Source organism: Microchirus variegatus, assembly GCF_963457635.1.
Source record: "Microchirus variegatus genome assembly, chromosome: 11".
Classification (NCBI taxonomy): Eukaryota; Metazoa; Chordata; class Actinopteri; order Pleuronectiformes; family Soleidae; genus Microchirus; species Microchirus variegatus.
Genome location: NC_139812.1, coordinates 25643307 through 25663572, shown reverse-complemented (window position 1 = coordinate 25663572; position 20266 = coordinate 25643307). Strand labels below are relative to the sequence as shown.

At 41.6% G+C, this 20266-nt stretch overlaps 2 protein-coding genes across 2 annotated transcripts; one reads left to right on the top strand and one right to left on the bottom strand.

Annotated features, from left to right (window-relative positions):
- Window positions 1-2357: 2357 nt before the first annotated feature.
- On the bottom strand, window positions 2358-14602 carry gtpbp2a (GTP binding protein 2a). Its single transcript, XM_083897624.1, has 12 exons — window positions 14212-14602; window positions 12423-12449; window positions 12007-12191; window positions 11495-11603; window positions 11208-11405; window positions 10951-11125; window positions 6294-6513; window positions 5759-5894; window positions 4847-4905; window positions 4575-4746; window positions 4287-4451; window positions 2358-3029 (listed from the first exon to the last, which is right to left on the bottom strand). The coding sequence occupies exons 1-12, from the start codon at window positions 14419-14421 to the stop codon at window positions 2859-2861; spliced, it is 1827 nt and encodes a 608-aa protein (XP_083753750.1). The 5' UTR covers window positions 14422-14602; the 3' UTR covers window positions 2358-2858.
- Window positions 14603-16490: 1888 nt separating this feature from the next.
- On the top strand, window positions 16491-19188 carry LOC310934143 (otoraplin-like). The gene is made up of 4 exons (XM_083897800.1): window positions 16491-16668; window positions 17552-17691; window positions 17994-18104; window positions 18219-19188. Exons 1-4 carry the CDS (start codon window positions 16548-16550, stop codon window positions 18240-18242), a joined length of 396 nt encoding a protein of 131 aa, XP_083753926.1. The 5' UTR covers window positions 16491-16547; the 3' UTR covers window positions 18243-19188.
- Window positions 19189-20266: the final 1078 nt, after the last annotated feature.

Here is a 20266-nt window from a genome sequence, read left to right as displayed (position 1 = left end):
GGGGGCGACTGCATCTTGGATGCAAGAGCTTTCAATCGCATGATACTCGTGACGTGAAGTTTTCACACGGTCCCACACCTAGATGCATGTCAACACGTTTACAACTCCCTAATATAAGCGATAGCTAGTTGATTAAAAAAGCTAGCTAGTTGATAGAGCTTAGCAAGTCAAGCACTGCGACTTTTCAAAAAAAAATTCAAACACGACCAAATCTTTACAAAATATCATCGCGAAAGAACAGGCTGTAAAGAGAGACGTTCGCCAGCAACGTCGCGTGAACAGATTTTTAGCGAGTTTTGAGTTTCAGCGGCGCGGATCGGTCAAATCGTCCGCTCTTTCACGGGCAGTCTGAACATGAGCATGAGAAAGCTGCATCAGTACCCAGCTTCACACATTTGATAATACGTATCAAAAACACATCTGTTTGGTAGACGACACCGACGTTGGCCGGAGAGTTCTTCGGCTTAATACACACTCGACGTTGACCTGAGTAACTAAAGCACTTTTTAAAAATAGACAGGCGGCCGCCGGCAACATCATTACTATGTCACTGCGCCGACTCCGTCCCAGAGGCATTCAACACACATTTTCCTCACAAAAAAAGATACTGAAGTTGTTATTAAGGCTAGCTTTACACGACAACGATCTGGACACAAACCGCCAAAGTGGCGTCGCGTTCCCACTTGTTAATTCGCGTTTAGACGAGCGTCTTTGGGTGGAAATCTTCATGCACACGTGGACGCAAAAGTGTGTGAAATTTGATGTAGTATGCATGCCAGGTGGCTAGGTGGCACTGTGGAGAACTGTCATACAACAACACCAGAAGCGTGCGCAAGCTCAGAGCGCACTTTTGCGTTTTCAACCCTTCAGACGGGAACGCGACGGCGGAGCGTTTTTAAGATTTCCACTTTGGAGGGTGGGTTCATTTTTTTTGCGTTTTTAAGCCCCAGAAACGCCGTCGCCGTCTAAACGAAAGGCACATGTGGTAAAATATTTTGTCGGTTTCCCCCGGGAGCGTTGTCGCGTAAAGCCAGCCTAAGGTGATTGTGAATTCGCTTGGCAGCGTGACGTGATAAAAACTGGGGTTCACGGTTCAAGTTCTCTCTCTGCGACGAGGTCCAGCGTCGAAGAACCAGCGACATCTCACGAATGGGGCCATCTGGAGAACTTTCCTGAGAACTACGTTGGCCCTCGCACACCAGCAAGGACGTGAAAACTGCCGCCTGGTGGTCTTTACCTCACGTACACGTCGAAAAGCTTATCCTACGACTATGAAAATTAAACTTAAATGAGATCAGCAAACTAATGAACCTTTAAGCGATTATTTAGCTAATATATGACTGACAAGATTTGTCTGAGAACCACAAAAGCATCACCATATAGGACAATACGCCACAAGGGGGCGACTGCATCTTAGATGCAAGAGCTTTCAATCGCATGATAATCGTGACGTGAGGGTTAGGGTTAGGGTTACGGTCCCATACGGTCACCACGTTTACAACTCCCTAATATAAGCGATAGCTAGTTGATAAAAACAAAAGAAAAGAGGATACGATTCTTAGACGCTGTTAACGACAAACAAGCTCATCTCACAACAGTCAACGCAACAAGTCACACCGGCAAAGGTTCGGCAAGACGGTTTTAGCGGCCTCTAGTGGTCAGCTGGACCGCTGGACCTTTTCCCAAGCGTCTCATACTCAACGACGACATTCAGCCACAGGTACGACATCAAACACTGGCAGTTTTTTTTAGTTTCAGTGCAAACGTGCATCTTTTCTTTACGCGTGTTAGTGCATATTCAGGTGTAAACTGTAAAAGGCAGCAATTGTAACGTACAGTTACAGTACGTCTGAGCCGTGTGATCTATCTGGACGCTTTATTATCGCTTTGGTAGATGTCGCCGCTGTGTTTTTTGGGGGGCGCCGTGTGCAGCGAATGATAATTTAAACGCAGAAAGCTGCGACACCTCCACCCAAGTTTAGAACCTTTGTTTAAAAACTAGCGCTGGGCGCGTTAACGCCGTTACCATGTCATAACACCATGCTACCGACGCGTTTCCATGACGATAGACTGGAAAAAGACGTGCGTGGCGTCATGTTTATTGTTGAATTGAGTCGCCAAAGTAACACAGTTTTTCGTGCCGAGGCAGCAGAGTCCAGGCACCGTTTACCAGTTAGCGCCTTTAGAGACTCGTTTTAACGTCGTCTTTAGTCAACATTAAGGCATGTCGACTGAGCGGAAAAAATACAAACGTGACGTCATGTTTACGTGACTCCCGATTGATTAAAATGAGTCTCTTAAGTAACGCTAAACTTTAAAAACAGAGGCACACATACGCAGTACACCGGTACGCTGGTTATTTGCAGCGCTGCTAGGACGATTGTAAGTGAGCTAACGTCGCTAACGGCGCTAACTGGTAAACGGTGCCTGGACTCCGGTGCCGCAGCACGAAAAACTGCATTACTTTAGAGACTCATTTGAACAAATCGGGAGTAAACAGGACGTTCACGCGCGTCTTTTTCCGGTCAGTTGTCATGGAAACGCGTCAACGTCGCCCAGCACTATTAAAAACACCTCTGGTTTTTTAAGATGCTGCATGTGAACGACCACTTAAAAGACACGGCTGAGGTGTTTTCTCTCATCGGTGCTGTGGAAAAACACTCTTTAAACCTCAATATCAGAATGCTAAAGACTAAAAAAATATCACAGAGGAGGACGATGATGGTGGTGGTGACAACAAGACCACTTTAGAAAAGGACGATTAAAAACCCTGTGAAAAAAGGAAAGTCCTGTAACCTGAGGCCCTTTTTTGGAGAAAGAGCACCTCGTGTTGGAGCGGGACATTGTTTTTTTTTTCCTTAGGCGCCCTCATTCTCACTTTGCAGAGAGATGGGCTGCAGCTTGGTGACATGGCCAATCCCCTTGGTCACGCCCTCCCTGAAGAGCACCTTGGCGCCGACCTTCAGATACTCCGGGTGCTTGATGAACTTGAAGAGGACCACGGCTTTCTCGCCGGTCCTCAGCTCCTCCTGTGGTGGAACAAGAGTGAAAGTAGTAGACGTGAAACATCATTTCAACATTAATGGACTCCACCAGAGGAGGTCCTGAGATCCCGACCCAGGCAAGTTTATATCCAGATCCAGGTCTGTAAATCAATAAATCTTGATAATTGGCACATTTTTAATCAGCTTTTTTTTTAGCTTTTACGACATGAAATCTAGGGCCAATTCCAATTCCTATCTTAACCCTCAATCTTAAGCCTTAATCTTAACCCTTAATCTTAACTGGCCCTCAAAACCAAGTATTGAGGGTTATTTTGTCACTTAGAAATGGGACACCCCTTTAATGCAGATACGTCTTCAGACTGTAGGGGGCAGAATAACGTGAAAAGCTGGGTCCAATCTGTCAACTCCAAAAAAGAAGAAGAAGAAGAACACATTTACGTCAGGATTATTTATTACTATCCGTTTGTCAGTCAAGTTATTAGGTTGTCAGTTAGTTATAAGACGATACTCATACAAATACCACAACCACGGACATATTCAGCTGACAGTTACCACACACCACGACTTATTGAAAAGTAAACCATAGCAAACGATCGCGTGTGCGCACTGGCCGGCTATTGACAAAAGATCGTAAAATAAAAATAAATGTTACGCAACACTGACGTCAGTAATCCATAATATGGGCCTAAACTAAGATAATACAATGGTTTTCATAATTTTTATATCTCTATTAACAAAGAAAATACTTAATTTGTACTGCACTCGCTTCGCTGCTTTCAACGACATCTTTGTTATGTGGAAACACGCAATGCATTATGGGTAGCCCTTGCTCCCAAGGGTGGTCTCGGAAAATCTCAATATTGAGGGCGATACAGCCCTTAAACTCGCCCCTCAACTTAATTTTTCTGAGAATCGGGGACAGCACTTGCACTAGAGGGAGCGCACATTTTTGAGATTGAGGGTTAAGCAAGGAATTGGAATTCACCCCTAGTGTCAGTGAGTGAGATACACACACTAATTACTAATAAGAGTCGTGAAGTAACTTCACATGATCTAAAATGAGAAAAGAAGACTATTAAAAGAGGAGAAAGTGGGAGGTTGTCAATATTTAAACTGTCAAAACGTGATTTCATTGCACTCAGTTGTTGATTAAACACAGACGCTAATATTTGAAATATGAATTGCGGGGACTAATACGATGTTATGGATCTTTGCTCAAGGACATTTTCTCCATTTAAGCTGCTGGGAATTTTTGTTTTATACCCCTGATCTGTAACTCACCTTGCCATACACCGCTTCCACGGTGGCCGTCTGCCTGACGTTGCGTATGTGCACGGTGACCTGGAAACCCTTGTGGAAGGTCTTGGTGTGGAAGAGCAGCACAATCTCCGCCTCAAACTTCCAGCAGATGGTCGGATCCATCTCGGGACTCACCATCACCATGCCCTGTGAATGTTATCAACATAATTCTTTTATGAAAAAAAACGAGGGACTCCAGTTTCAGGTTTTCAACCAATAGTGGCCGAATAATTTATGCTAGAGAGAAAAATAAGATTTTTTTCCACAAACCTTGCGTAGCAGCGAGCGGTCAAAGTTGCCGAGGGCGAGCGTGGCGGCCTGGCCCGCCTTCAGCACCCTGCACGCAGAGCGGTTCCTCTGGATGCTGCCGACGCTCAGCTCCTTGAACTGGCCCGAGTCTGTGGGCCCCACGACCAGATGGTCGCCCTCTCGGCAAATGCCGCTGCACAAGCAGGGGAAAGAATAACGCGGCGCTTCAGAGAGAATCCACGCCAAAACAAAACAAACAAACAACTGAGCAAGCAGTAGTATTTTCCACTGACCTGTACAGAGTGCCTCCCACCACGGTCCCCACCTCTGGCACGGTGTAGATCTCATCCACCTGTAACACAATGCACAACATCTAGCGGAGCCGCTTGTCCTAAAATGTTCAATTTTCCTACATTTTGGACCAAGTTTTGTGAATTTCCGTGCATTTGTTCAGTCCCTGAGGAACTGAGGAAGAAAAAGAAGACATCGTAATCAAATGAAAAAAGCAATAGCAGCCTTCAAGTGATTCAGTCTCAGAAAAGGGTGATAAATTGGTCAGTTTTGGTCATTTTGGTCAAATTTAGTCAGAAATCAGAAACTTTTTTTTCTATAAAGCCCAATAGCATCATCATTGTTGGAGCAGGTAAACGATTCGGGTTCTTCCCACTTTCCAAGACACGCTTAACACAAAATGTTTCGCTCTCAGAGGAGCTTTGTGTTCAAACTCCGAGGCAAAAACTCTGCCTCAAGTATTCGTTGCCTGTTTAGTGCAGGGATCATTGTTCCACGCGGACCGTTTTAGCAGACGCACACGCCGCACATCCGGATTTCAGCTGGTGCGATGGCGGAGACGGTGAGTGAAACGGCTCCGTAAAAGGCAGAAAACGTCAGAAAAAGTGCGGGACCATTTCACGCTTAAACAAGAAGCCAACAAGGTGCAGCGTAACCACTGTTAAACCACAACAGCACGTCCTCAACGATTCAGCACCTGAGACCAAAGCATCCAGTAGCTAACGCTTCCGGGCACACGCTAACGTAAACATTGATGTTAGCTGATTAAATTTAGCTTACTAGTGCTGCAGCCATCAAATATTTTTGTCATCGAGTATCGAGGGTTTTGCGTCCTCGATCAACTAAAAATATTTGGTCAATTATTCGATAGCTGCAGCCCTATAAAACAAGCTCCTTCTTCTTCTCTGACCTACCTGAAACTCAGTTAGCTGTTGCATTAGCTCCTCTTGTGCCTTGCTGTTGCTCAGAGGAGGGATGATGTTGAAGAAGACTTTCAGGAAGTCCAGACTCTCCCCGGACACGCTGGACGCGGTGAAGATGGGAGTGATGCTGTCAAAGGAGAGCACACGATGGCCGATTATTACACACGCACACACATGCTCATTAAAGGGATACTTCACCGATTTGAATGTGGCTTTGTATTGCTAGAATAGCAGTAGTATTTTTTTAGAAAATGTACTTCCCTCCCTCAGTTTTTCACTGAGTTGTAAAAAAAATCTGTTTTCCATTTTCAAAATGTGCCCTACTGTGATGCAAAACGTGTCATTTGACTCACAGTAGGGCACATTTGGATAAGGGAAAACAGATTTTTCAGGGAAAAACTGAGGGAGGGAAGCACATTTTCTAAAAAATACTACTGCTATGCTAGCAATACAAAGCCACATTCAAATCGATGAAGTATCCCTTTAAATGACTACAGATTTGGTACAGTATTCGGTGTTTCCGTACTTGGGCGACTGGGCAAACTGCTGCGCGGCGGTGACGGCGTCGTTGGTGCTCTCCACCACCATGGGCACCTTGTTGCAGCCCGGCTGCTTCAAGACGCGCTCCAGCTGCCGCACGGTGCGCTCCACGGTCGCCCGCGCGCACAGGTCCACCTTACTGATGACGATGAAGATGGGCACCTTCAGGGCCATGGCCAGACCCAGGTGCTCTCTCGTCGTTCCCGCTGAATGAAAGGGGGGTGAAAATGGTGAGCGATCACAAAAGCCGTTTCAAGAGAGCGAGAAGGGCGCTCTGGTGAGCTGTTATAAACAAACACTCCAGCTTCCTACCCTGCAAAGAAACCTGAATATCGCTTTCATTTGTCGTCCAAGCAACGTCAAAGTCGGCACTGCACACGCTGGCGGCCTTCCTAAGTCGCCTGCCAAGTTTGAAGCCCGTCGAACCAACCGTTGGACAATTGCACGATCAACAGACAGACGTTCTTTAGCATTTATAGATGGATAATCATTTTAATTGTCATTTTCGAGGGGTTGAGGGCACACCGCTTTACATTTTACAGACCAAAAACTCATCGGTTATTCAAGAAAATAATCGCCAGATTCATTGGTTAGGAAAATAACAACACAAACACAACTAAATGACCCCGCGTACCGTCGCTCGAAAGTATGAAACTCCTCGTATAGAAAACAAAACGCGAGTGAGACTTAATTTGCTCAAATCAGAAAAAGGAGACAGGAGAAAAATGAATTCGCTAATTAAAAACAAAACACTGTCGCTGCTCTCGGTCTGCAGCTGAAGACTGGTGTGACCCAAGATAACATGATTATCTTATCTCTACAGCGGCAATAAAGAGGGCGAAGACTCTTGCGTGTCTGCAAAACTGATAAGAGCGGAGAGAATTTACCATGACGTCTTTTTGATATGACACGATACGGAAAGAAAGATAGAACGATAGAAAGAAAGCAGGTCAGGATAAGGTCGTGTGTCGTAATTACACGACCGTAGAAAATATAGGCAAGACATTGACAAGATTAGAAATCATGATATTTATTGAACATTTTGCCCTTTCGTCAAAGAACGAATGCACCATTAGAACACTGGAAATGGGCCTCTATACACGTATGTGCATTCCATTAAAAAACAGATGTTTGCAGCTAGAATAGTCGTTTACCACATACATAAATACAACAATGCATAGAGTGTATTTCTGATTCATTTAATGTTATATTCATTGAAAAAAGGTGCTTCTCCTTCAAAAATAAGGACATTTCTAAGTGACACCAAACTTATGAACGGTAATGTAGGTCACAAAGGCTTCAGCTGTTCAAAAAGCCAAACACACACACGTATGCTCTAAGTCAGGGGTTCTCAAAGTTTTGATACCTGATGGCCAATTTAGGAACCCAACATTGGACTGAGGCCCGCCAAAGGAAAAAAAACAGTAAGAAATCGCATTTGTACCAATTTTGCAGTTCTACCGTTTAGCTCTAAGTAATATAAGCGTTAATATAATGTCATTTAACCATTAATATAATAACGCTTTATAATTTACTTGGTAATTACCCAGTATTTTGGCCATTGTTCTTACCTTCTAATTACAAGTTCATACCAAGTAACACATTTCTGTTACCATATATTTACTGGGCTATAGCTAGTAATTGGGGGCTGTAGCTACCTGCTTATTACCAGCTTATAACCCAATAATACACTAAAATTCACCATATAGAAACCAGGTAAATACCCAGTATTTTTGTTTACACTTATTGGTCTGTATCCAGTAATATCCAATAAACATTTAACAAGCTTAGTAGCTCCTGGATTAAAACTATCAACTGTAATTCATTGCGGGCCGCCATCGGCCCCCAGGCCGCACTTTGAGAACCAATGCTCTAAGTGTATGAGCTCAACTGGACTGACCCACAACACGTTTAACTAAAGGTCGACTCGACGGCGACTCAAAAATACCCCCGACCCCGCTCACACCAGCTGAGTTGCGGATTGTTTTGCTCGCCGTGTTATTCTCAGTGCATCCGTGGCAACCACAACCACCCGGAGTGTAATAATAAAACACAACAAGAGTCAAAGTCTGCGTGGTCACCGGAGCTTTAAAAATGTCGACTTGATAACCGCAGAGCGACGCGACGCGACGACGACGATACGGGGCCGCAAACCTACACTTTGGGTTTGTGGTTTTTTTTTTCTCCGTTTGTGTTACAGATCCTTTTACTCCGTTTCATAATTTAAGACGTACATACTAGCTCTAAGGTTGCAGACACGGTGTCCTCATGTCCCTCTTTCTTTCTGGCTGTTAGGAAGGCGAGGTGGTTCTCACCCCCCCCCCCCCCCGTGTGTGTGTGTGTGTCCGTATTTAACCCAGACATTCTCACACATGCACGCACGCACGCACACACACACAAGACGACAAAAACAACACTGACACAAGTACAAGAATAGAAATTCCTCAGAAAAATAAGAGCAAGGAATTGAAAGAATTACTTTTGCTCCGAGGCTACAGAAATCCAAATTTGACGACAACCGGGGAGTGTGGAATATGTAAATTTCCTCGAGGTGTCCTCGCTCCTTTGTTTATGTTCACGGTCACTAGACAATCGGTGTGTAAAATTGTCATAAAGATACTGATTTTATTGCGGAAAAGATGTGATTTTCAATAAAAAAAATTTATTAAAAGTGAATAATCCTATAGGAGTTAGAGAGGTTGCCTTTAAAAATCTATTCAGTACAGTAATGGAGTAATAGTTCTGTTTGGATTTCATTATTGGAAATCATCGATCAAGTTCCCGTATGAATAATTTAGATACTTTTTGTGGTTTAGCGTATAAATATAGCTCTTATAAAACAATTCCTTAACACAAGTGTGTCTATCCGACCATAAATTTACAGTAAAGGCTGCAGGATATTGGATTTAACTGACATAATACATCTTTGTGTGATACAGTTCAGATATAGATGTTAGGGCTGCAACCACTACTACATGAACCTGCAACTATTTTGATCATCAAATAATCAGAAACCATTCAAACTGAATAAGCGGACAAAACAAAACACGGTGCAAAACATAACGACCTCGGTGAGGTAATCGGAGATTTACACTTTGACCTACTTCAGTCAAAATAGCTGGAGGTGTTTTGGAGGGGCGGCATAACCCTGGGTGATTTTCTGCAAAGTTAGCACTTTGTGGACATTTATAGCCGCTTCAGCTTCTCCAAACCTGCACGAGATCCAGCTATAGACCCCTTCACAGCAGGGTCAGAGGTCTTTGACATGGTATTTGAGATATTTTAGGATTAGTAACTGCAGGCAGTGAAGAAGGAGGAGGAGGAGGAGGAGGAGGGGGCTGTCGTGGGAAGGGTAGCTCGTTGCATAAGTTCAGATATCATGTTTGCACAGTGAAATACACTACTACATGTGGAGGGGTGGGTTGGCGGGGGTGTGGTGTATACAAACATAGCCTTGCAGTCAGACTGGTCCTGCGAGTGTCGATAATCTGCTGGTGTCATTGTGATCTGACCCAGTCAGCAAACTCGTCGTGTTCATAAATAGCCGAGTCAGTATGTTAAACTATGTGACGTTATTGAAAAAATAAAAATAAAAAAAACACGGCCAAACCCAGACTGGTGTACTTTAAAACTGATGTTATGTTTGTACAGCTGAGAAAAATTGAATATTTTGAACCTAACAGATGTTAGAAAGTAGGGATGAGCCGATACGGTACGGTAAGAAAAACACAAACCGATCCTTGAACACTAAATATCAAAATTTGGAAGCAGAATAATTGTCATTCAATAATTAAGCAGCTTCCCTTAAGTAACATACGTCAAACTCAAGGCCCGGGGGCCAGATGTGGCCCGCCACGTCATTTTATGTGGCCCGAGAGTGATTAGTTGGTCTTAAAAATATGTGTTAAAATAGGTCTATGCTGCTTTAAGGCGCGTGTTATGTGCATAAACTACATTTCCCACAATGCATGGCGATTGCGTTACCCGCAAAGTGTCGGCATCACCATCGCGGACCGGGTTACATCTATAACACATCATATTTGTAACTTGAATAAGTAATAAACACAGAAAGTTATTTAGCAATATGCTACAGAGTAGTTACCTTTATTATATTTAGTTACATTTGTTCTGTATGACAGTTACATTTGGCCCTTTGAGGGTAACAATTATGCTGATGTGGCCCTCACTTTAGCAATAGCCAAAATGGTGGTTAACAGCGCTAACGGCGTCAATGTCAACGCATGACACGTTTCCATGTTTACTTGACTCCCGATTGTTAAATGAGTCTCTAAAGTAAAGCTAAGATGCACACATATGCTGTACACAGGTACGCTGGTTATTTGTAGCGCTGCTCTTTTCGTTAGCTAACGGAGCTAACTGGTAAACGGTGCCTACAGATGTCACGCGCGTCTTTTTCCGGTCAGTCGTCGTGGAAACGCGTCGTGCGCTAACGTTGACTCCATTAATCGCCGTTGACCTGCCCAGCCAACACGGAAAACAGACATAACACTGACATGGAAAAACAGGGGCATATCACTAGCTAACGTAGCGGAGTCGTGCCTGTATACTAGGGCAAGGACAGCGGTCCAATAACATGGCGCAGCACAATCATGGGCAAGGACTCCAAAAATGTGTTTACTCACCGATGCCGGTGCTGGCGCTCACAACGAGCATGGCGAAATCCGGGCAGTAGCTGGTGAGGCCAAAAATGGTGGTTTTCAGGTACTTGTGGTGACCCGCCAGGTCGATGAACGTGATCATTTTGGAGGCGCTCTCACAAATCTCCTCCGCCGTCCGAGACTCGCTGTAATTCACGACCTGAGAAGAGAAGCAACAGGTCTCAACACGACGAAGTAAACAACATCGTCATTTTTTTCGTCCGCGTCGGATCTTTTCTCACCTCTCCCCTGCTGTTAAAGCCGAGGATCTCGAAGCTGATGCTCGACGTGCGTCCAGTCTGGATCTCGTGAAGGTGCCTGAAGAGGTTGAGCCTCGCTCTCCCCCGACCGTTGTCCAGTTCGCCCTGTGTCAAAACGCCCAACAGGGTGGACTTTCCAGAGTCCACGTTACCCAGCACGGCGACTCGCAGGTCCAAGAACTGAAGGTGGAAAAAAAAAACCACTAAGAATTTTTAATAAAAGAACAGACTGCAGGGGGAAAAAGAACAACTTCAATTGCCTCACTGACCTGCTGGTCATCTGGCACCTTACGAACAAGAACCTCAGCAATCTTACGAGGTACGTCGGTGTCGTAATCCACTTCTTGCTCTTGGAGAACGGTGATGTCGGCTCCGACTCTGTCAAATAATAAATAAAAATACTATTATTTCATTTGTATGGTTGTATGAGGTGCTGATCCTATTAGACAAACCCTACTCTCCTGCACCAAAGTCCATAGAGAAAATCAGCATTTTTAGCTCAGGAGACACAGGAAGTGCTGGTCTGCTGCTGCCTTGTTTTGTAAGCTTGTGTCACTTAGGTAAAATGTGAATGAGGGATTTTTAACACCAGGGTGACCAAAAGCTCCTGCATATAGGGATGTAAAATCACCGATTTTCTCTATGGGTGTAGAGCGTAAGTGACACAAACTTCAGTTCCCGGACAGAAAGGACAGTCTAACAGTGAAATAAAGCAGGGAAACTGGTCTCAAAAGACCATATTAGGTCGTTACTGAACGACAACGATAATTCCCCCACTCACTTCTCTGCGAGACGATGTAGCGTCTTCAGCGAAGCCCTCATCTCGTCCTCCGACAGTCCGACCAGCATGCCGTTGTCCTCGACGCCGATTTGATAGACGGCTTCGCCCCGGCCTTCCTGCAGTCGCCATTTCATTTGCGTTGCCAGGTGCTCGAAGCGATAGTGTGTGGGGTTCACCAGCTTGAGCTGGACGAGGGAGGAGAGAATTCACGTCAACCGAGTGAGACAATAAAACTTGTAAATAAAGTCTGCGTTGATGAAGCAGCTGTCCAGACACTAAAAATGTCCTCGCTAATCCACTGTTGGTTTTCCTTGGCAGATTCAAATGACTTATCGCTGGAATTTACTGTATTGATGATTTCACCCATGGTGAATATAGTCATAGTGTGACGCACGGCGGCTGACAGGTGGGCTTACCTTGTACTCTACGTTTCCCTCTTCATTCTAAGAGACAGAGAAAGGGAGAAACAAAAAAGGGACAACAGCTGTAAGCAAACAACGGGCTATTGATTTGTGTAAAGACACAAAGAAGAGCGGTCCGACTGAATGAGTGAAACACTGTGAATAGACGGTGACTGGAGTGCACTGCAAACTGTGTAAATGCTCATGCCAATCCCTGACTAAACGCTTACTTGATGTGTTATAAGGGAAACCACAATTGTGTTCAAGTACATATATTTAATAGTCACCATTCCTAAATGTGTGATAAACATTTTGAATTGATGCTCGGAGAGTAAAACAGATTAGATGGGAGTTAAACAAGTGAAGCCGTGGAATATGTTCAGACATGCCTCTCGACGCTGAGTTTTGGTGCTTTTACGACTAATAGGAGATCATTTTAAGATAAATTAAAGTGATTGAAGATTAATTTATTCTCCGGAGTGAAAGTTGAGGAAACCAGTCAGATGAAGCTGATGAGAAACATTCACGACACTAACTAAATCTCCAACTGTGTCCATATAAACTTACTTTATACCTTTATAATTCAACTGAAGTACAATAATGCATTATGCTGGAGGACAACTAAGGCCATGGAACATGTTGAGACATGTCCACAGAGTCAAAGACACAGAAACTAATCAAACAAAACATCGTCACAATAAAAATATTGAATAATTAAAGACTTGTGTTTGCTCATAAGTGAAAGAACAAATCACTTATCATCAATGTTGTTTTAAACAAAATCATATTCACATTAGATTATCAATCAATTGTTAAATTAATCGTTACCTACAATTCTGACAATTCTTTTCAATTGTGTGTGTGTGTGTGTGTCACCTTATCGACACACACACACACACACACACACACACACACACACACACACACACACACACACACACACACAGAGAGAGAGAGAGAGAGAGAGACAGATTTAGAGTGCCCCCCTATTGTAGGTATTTTGGTAAATTCACTGACTCAGTTCTCGGGCCACGTACAGCCAAACAACATCCGGTTTTCAGAATAAAACTTCAACACTGCACGAATGAGTTGAGGGCAACATAATAAATGTAAAAATGTACAGTGTTACTGCATGGATAAAAAGAGAACACAAAATGAACTTTTCTATACATCAAATTATCGGTGCGGTAGTTGCTGTGGCAACGGCATTCATGGAGGAAATGTTTAGCAGTCGCGCACACACGATTATTGTTCCGTTTGTGTTTCTTGATCACAGCTGTGACAAATACTTTGAACCAAAATTGAACATGCCTGTTGAACAATGCTCGTCTCGTCATCTGTACAATGGACCTTCAAATGGCGTTCGTCTGCGCTCTCCAATTTCTCGAATCGAGCAGAATATTTTGGCAGTTTTTCGCCAAGCGTACTCAGAACGTTTAAAGAAGCCATGGTGCACTTTCACCTTATCGACCTGCAGGTGGGAATCGTACATTATACAGCAACTCAGACACATGAGCACTTCAAAGGACAATTGCCTGACTTTAAAGTGAAAATGTCCCCTGAAGAGAATCCGCGATGACGTTTTATTCTGAAAACCGGATGTTGGTAACCCTCGAGTGTCAAAATGCTACGCGGCTGTTTCAGTGCGTTTTACAGTAATGCCTACAATAGGAGTGCACTCTAAATGTAAAGTAGACGTTTTGACAACATATATGCTGGGGTTTTTTAAAAGTGAAAATTGACATTAAAATCGTGTCGCCGATTAAGTAAATGTACCAGGCTTGCGCCAAAATGGCGTCCTTACCTCTGGAGGTAGATACGGAGCGTTGTTGTTCGGTTTTAAGTTGAAAGAGAGCAGGGACTTTGAGCTCCTCTTGCTCTTCTTCGTTGAGGACTTTTTGAGGGGAACGCTGTGCCACTTCGCCGGCCTGCTGCTGTTGGACGGGACGGCTGTGGAAGGTCCAGGGCTGCGTCCATTTCCTGAGTCAAATAAGTCCGATACCCGCTCATCCATCGGCTTCCCCCGGCCACCCGAACTTATTAGCTCTGCCACTAACCTAGCCAAACACGGAGCTCAAACTGTTAAAAAAAAGGAGTCGTATAAAATGTGTTAACATGTGTGTGTGTTCGCGTAGATTTACATTCATAAAAAAAATTAAAAAACGACAACACAGCGATAGGAAACTCCAACAATAACAGCGACGTCCGCCGCCGGGGGTGTTGTGCCTTAGAAGTGCCTACGTCACACTTCCAAATGTCATGGTGTGCTCGATTCTGTTAACCGCCGAGCGCAAAGGAGCGGTTCTCTTTATCGGGAAGCCGTGACTTGGTTTGAACACCGCCCGCTCGGGCTTCCCTGGTAAAAGACATCGCGCACACCCAGACTGACGCGGTTGTGTTTTGCATTTCTTTGCATCAGACGAAAGAGGAAATGATGATTTATTTTAAAAGACTTTGGAACTCGTATTGTAGTTGTCAAAAAAATGATGCAAGAAGATGCAATCACTTGTTTCTTTTGAAATGTATATGCATAATGACTTATTTTTTCTTAATACTTTATTTTTTATTCATTGTTATTCTAATATATGTTTTAATTTTTGTGTTTTTCATAGCATAATGTCCCTTTTCCGTTGCTAACTATTGTCCACTTATTGCTGTTCTTAATTTTATCACTTGCTCTTCATTTACATGGAAACCAGTTGAAAAATAAATATATAAGCAAGTCATAATTAAGCTCGTTATTATCATTTAGTATCTCATTATTATGACTTAATATCTCATTATTATGACATAGTATCTCATTATTATGACTTAGTATCTAATTTAGTATGACTTAATATCTCATTATTATGACTTAATATATCATTATTATGATTTAGTATCTCATTATTATGACTTAATATATCATTAGTATGACTTAATATCTCATTATTATGACTTAATGTATCATTATTATGACTTAGTATCTCATGAGTATGACTTAACATCTCATTATTATGACAATGTCTCATTATTAAGACTTAGTATCTCATTATTATGACTTAGTATCTCATTAGTATGACTTAATATCTCATTATTATGATTTAGTATCTCATTATTATGACTTAGTATCTCATTGTTATGACTCAGTATCTCATTAGTATGACTTAGTATCTCATTATTAAGACACTAATATGCTGCCCAAGAATGAAGTCATAAATAAATAAATCACATACTTGTACTAATACCACATTATGTTGCCTATAAATAAGTAAATAAACCCACTTTTTTTTTTTTTTCGTGATTTGTTTAATTAGTTAAAAACAACCTCAAACTCCTGTGTGGTGCAATCCCCTGAAATGTCTTGACCACAGTCAGTGAATGGACGGTGATGTGGTTGTTGAACACATGACTCATACAGTATTGATCCAAACTGTATTGACCTCTCTGGGTGGTTAAGAGGACACAGGGAGGGGGGTTTGTGATCCAGATTTATTCTTCTTCTTACTAGGGTCTCCTCATCCTCATCTTCTTTAATCCCCCTGGATTACTGAACCACAGAGAGGTGCAATGCTGCCCTCCACAGTCCAAACTCCTTCACTGCAGCCTTCTTTAAATAAGGTCCTATAAACACTGCTTTGGCAAAGCCAGGCCTCCGCCTGGCTAGTGGGAACCCAAAATGTGAAATTGCGCTTTTAACGATTCACCGGATTGACCGACAACTCTGTCCGATTGTAATCTTCGCAGGTCCTGATTAGCCAACCTAAGAAAAAAAATATAAGATAAAATAAAAGTGGTTTAGTTGCACTTATGGGACACTTAAGTCTGTCCAAAAACATCCCAATGATGTATTCCCTACACTGGGATGTGCTATTTTTTACAAAAGTTTAAGAAACTTGTTTCTGTAAAGAGACAGAATAAGTTGAAGAAAAACAAAAACCAAAGAAGAAAAAGTTGCTCAACTGCCCCCTGAAGGGAAATAAATACTTCCAGAATGTTTCATTCCTGAAACTCTGCAGTGATTGGCTGCGTTGACGAGGTTGAGCCCATCCAGTCCTGCCCCTCACAGTGTTTAGAGAGATGTTTCTATAGCCTTAAGTTCTTTAAAACTGTCAACATTCACATCTGCACACACGTACGAAAGACGCCGCCGCCGTCGTCATGATCATGATTTGTCCTCTGGTGTTTGCCGTCTGCGTTGGACTGCTGCAGCACACGGTGAGGGCCGTCGTCATGGACAAACTGGCAGACAACAAGATGTGTGGGGACGAAGAATGCTCAAGTAAGTCACAGCATCAAACTCTGAAGAATCTGCTTATTTATTTATTTACTTAAAAAGCTTGTTATTATGATGTAGTATCTCTTTATTATTATTATTATGTCTTAATATCTCATTATTATGACTTAGTATGACAATTAAGACTTAGTATCTCATTAGTATGACTTAACATCTCATTATTATGACTTAACATCTCATAATTATGACTTAGTATCTTATTATGACTTAGTATCTCATTGTTATGACTTAGTATCTCATTATTATGACTTAATATCTTATTATGACTTAGTATCTCATTATTATGACTTAGTATCTCATTATTATGACTGAGTATCTCATTATTATGACTTAGTATCTCATGGTTATGACTTAGTATCTCATTGTTATGACTCAGTATCTCATTATTATGACTTAGTATCTTATTATTATGACTTAATATCTCATTATTATGACTAAGTAGCTCATTATTATGACTTAATATTGCATTATTAAGACTTAGTATAATAATTAAGACTTAGTATCTCATTAATATGACTTAACATCTCATTATTATGACTTAGTATGTGATTATTATGACTTAGTATGTGATTATTATGACTTAATATCTCATTATTATGACTTAGTATGTCATTATGACTTAATATCTCATTATTATGACTTAGTATCTCATTATTATGACTTAACATCTTATTATAATGACTTAGTATCTTATTATTATGACTTAACATCTTATTAAAATTACTTAGCGTCTCATTATAACGACTTAGTATCTCAAAATGTGCTTGTTTATTTAAAAAAAGAAAAACAAAAAAAAAGTTTATTAATAATAATAATACCAACAATAATAATAAAAAATGTCATTTTTGCTTTTTCTGTGCTTCCCCAGTGACTCTGTCCATGGCCACGGCCACGGATGACTTCATCGCCCCCGACTGCAGATTTCTCAACATCAAGAAGGGTCAGAGGGTTTATGTGTATTCTAAACTCGTGCCAGAGGAGGGCGCCGGAGTCTTCTGGTCTGGAAGTGTAAGTGCACACTTGTTATTCTGCAGCAGCAGCAGCAGCAGCAGCAGCAGCAGGCGTGTGTGGCATCTGTCAGGCTGAGGCAGCTGGGACAAACAGATGTGCCATCCGTTCTCTGGCTCCACACGAAATGTCACGACAGACAATTGGGTTTAATATTAATAGAGTTTTTTTTTTTTTTTTTTTTTTTAAATAAATGAGCAAGCATTTTACATTTTGCCCTGTGAGAGTTTGAATTGAATGTGCACATTTAATGTGATGCATGTTAATTTGTGAGAGAGGCCTTGTTATTTTTCCACTGGCAGGTTTACAGCGAGCGCTACGTGGACCAGATGGGCCGGACCGGATACTTCCCCGCGAGCGTGGTGACCGAGAAACTCCAGTTTGCGATGAGCACGGTTACCCTCCCGACAACTGTGCGTAATTTTTGTCTCTTTCTTTGAAAAAATCCTGTATTATTTATTATTTAAATTCTCATTTTCATTTTTACGTGACATTAATCCAATCCCATATTTATTTGTGTCTTTCAGGCGTCGGACTTTGCCTGTGACTAAATCATGACAGACTGAAGATTTGTTTCTCGTCTTTATGACCTTTATTTTGAAATGTAGCATTGCATCTCGTAGAATTGTTTCCCGCTGGAATGAAAACTTGGACACCTTCTTTCTTTCTTGTCTTACCCCTTTAACACTTTAGCCTGAAAACCATAAAAGTCATAAAAAACGAGCGCTTTTGACCTTTTTTCCCAAATAACTTTCAATATCTGACAGTTATTTATGATTTACTGCATGCTAACATCGTGTTTTAAGAATTTAAAATGAAGAAAAGTGTTTTTATTGAGACAAAACACTGTAGCTGTTAACCAACACCAGCTTTCGCGTGTTAAATTTGGCAACAAAGGCGCGGATTTGCCGGCCTCCTGAGTGAAATTACCGTAATAACCACACGTTGGCTTTGACATGCAACTTCTCGGCTTTCAGAAACCGTTGGAATTTTTCAGATTGCACAAACCGTTGCGTAATTACGGCAATGCAAAGTCATCAGTCAAACGATCTGCGATACGCTTGGTGTTAAAGGGTTAAAAGGGTTTATTTTGCTCAATAAACATCGTTTTTCCACATCAACACAAAATATAGACGACTGAAAATGTGCTTAATTGACTTTTTCACGCTTGGACATTTCTGTTTTATGCAACATATATATATATATATATATATATATATATATATATTCACCGTATCAGCTTTAATATCAAGGCGTGAGAGCTGAATTTGCTGCGGTAAATGCGCCGAACTCCATTTGCAACGCTGATAACGCGTGTTTTATTGCTGCGTCAAGGTTTCTCGATGCCGTTTGAGACGTCTTTTGTCAAATAAAGCCAGACACAGTGAGTTATGATTCATTCTAAACACCAGGGAAATAACTCGACTGCTTATCTTTTTCTTTTTTTTTTGTTAAAATAAGCTTAATCTTTAGGGGGTAAAGAAAAAAAACCAAAAACTAACTAACTGCACAATAGCACATTTGCTTTATGAAATGTATTCAATACAATTAGTCATGTAAGACGATTATAAGCAGCACAAGGGATTTCATTAAAATATGCTGTGGCTAATTAATGTGACTCACTTGGTCCTCTCTTGTGCACCCATTCATGAACGGTAAATCCAATGTCATTAAAGGTCCACTGTGTAACGTTTGAGTTTGTTTTCTTTAATTAAATTATGAATATAGTAACTCTAAATAATTATGTTTGGATAAAGCATAATTGCTCTGCCTTTGGTTGAATAAGCCTTTTATATGTGTTTAAACCTGCTCAGGCCTGACCATATTTCCAGAGAAAACAAGACAAAAACCCAAATATAGAAATATCACTGAAATATCTGTTACTATGCCTGAGTAAATTTGAGCAAACCAAAGCAGAAAATAGAATTTTGGTGTTTTTTTTTGACACAATTAATTCCATGCACACAGATGCCATTTTCTCCCTTCAGCAACTGTGATAGAATTTGAGCAAAGAGCGAAGCCTCCACAAAGATTTTTAGTAAGGATATCATCACACGGACACTCAATTTGGCCCAAAAGTGTGCCTAACAACAACCAAATTGATGATTTTGTCTTGTTTTACTATACTAAACATATTCTTAGTGAAAATATACAGTGGAAAACATACAGACAAGTAATACTATGGAATAAAAAATGCCAATGTGCAGGGAAAAAAAGTAAAATGTACAACCAAAAATGAAGTAAAACTTGCTAAAAAATGCAGTATATGTAAGTATAATGCAGAGTCATTACTCATTTTGATGTCCCATCCCATAATACGCAAAAATATTCGACCAAAAGTGTGTGGATCACAATTCAGAACTGACTATGCATACGACATAGCTACACTGAGCTAGCCGCTGTTAGCAACACCAGTCAATAACAATACTTGCTTGTTTGTTTTTTTGCACAAACAAACAACGCAGCAGCGCGTCCACTAAATAAAAGTTTGACAACGCAGTGTGTATAGCTGATTTACCGGGAAACAAACACGACTTTGTTTATTGGCCGTACATTTGCGCAGTTCCCAGTGGAG

Bases quoted from the DNA above. Each gene is read 5' to 3' on its own strand.
- gtpbp2a (XM_083897624.1), bottom strand. From the start codon at position 14,421: ATGGATGAGCGGGTATCGGACTTATTTGACTCAGGAAATGGACGCAGC. The intron at 4,906-5,758 runs GTAGGTCAGAGA...ATTGTGTTACAG, and splicing joins AACAGCTAACTGAGTTTCAG to GTGGATGAGATCTACACCGT. The intron at 3,030-4,286 runs GTGAGTTACAGA...GTTCCACCACAG, and splicing joins TGGAAGCGGTGTATGGCAAG to GAGGAGCTGAGGACCGGCGA.
- LOC310934143 (XM_083897800.1), top strand. From the start codon at position 16,548: ATGATCATGATTTGTCCTCTGGTGTTTGCCGTCTGCGTTGGACTGCTG. The intron at 17,692-17,993 runs GTAAGTGCACAC...TTCCACTGGCAG, and splicing joins GAGTCTTCTGGTCTGGAAGT to GTTTACAGCGAGCGCTACGT. The intron at 18,105-18,218 runs GTGCGTAATTTT...TGTGTCTTTCAG, and splicing joins CGGTTACCCTCCCGACAACT to GCGTCGGACTTTGCCTGTGA.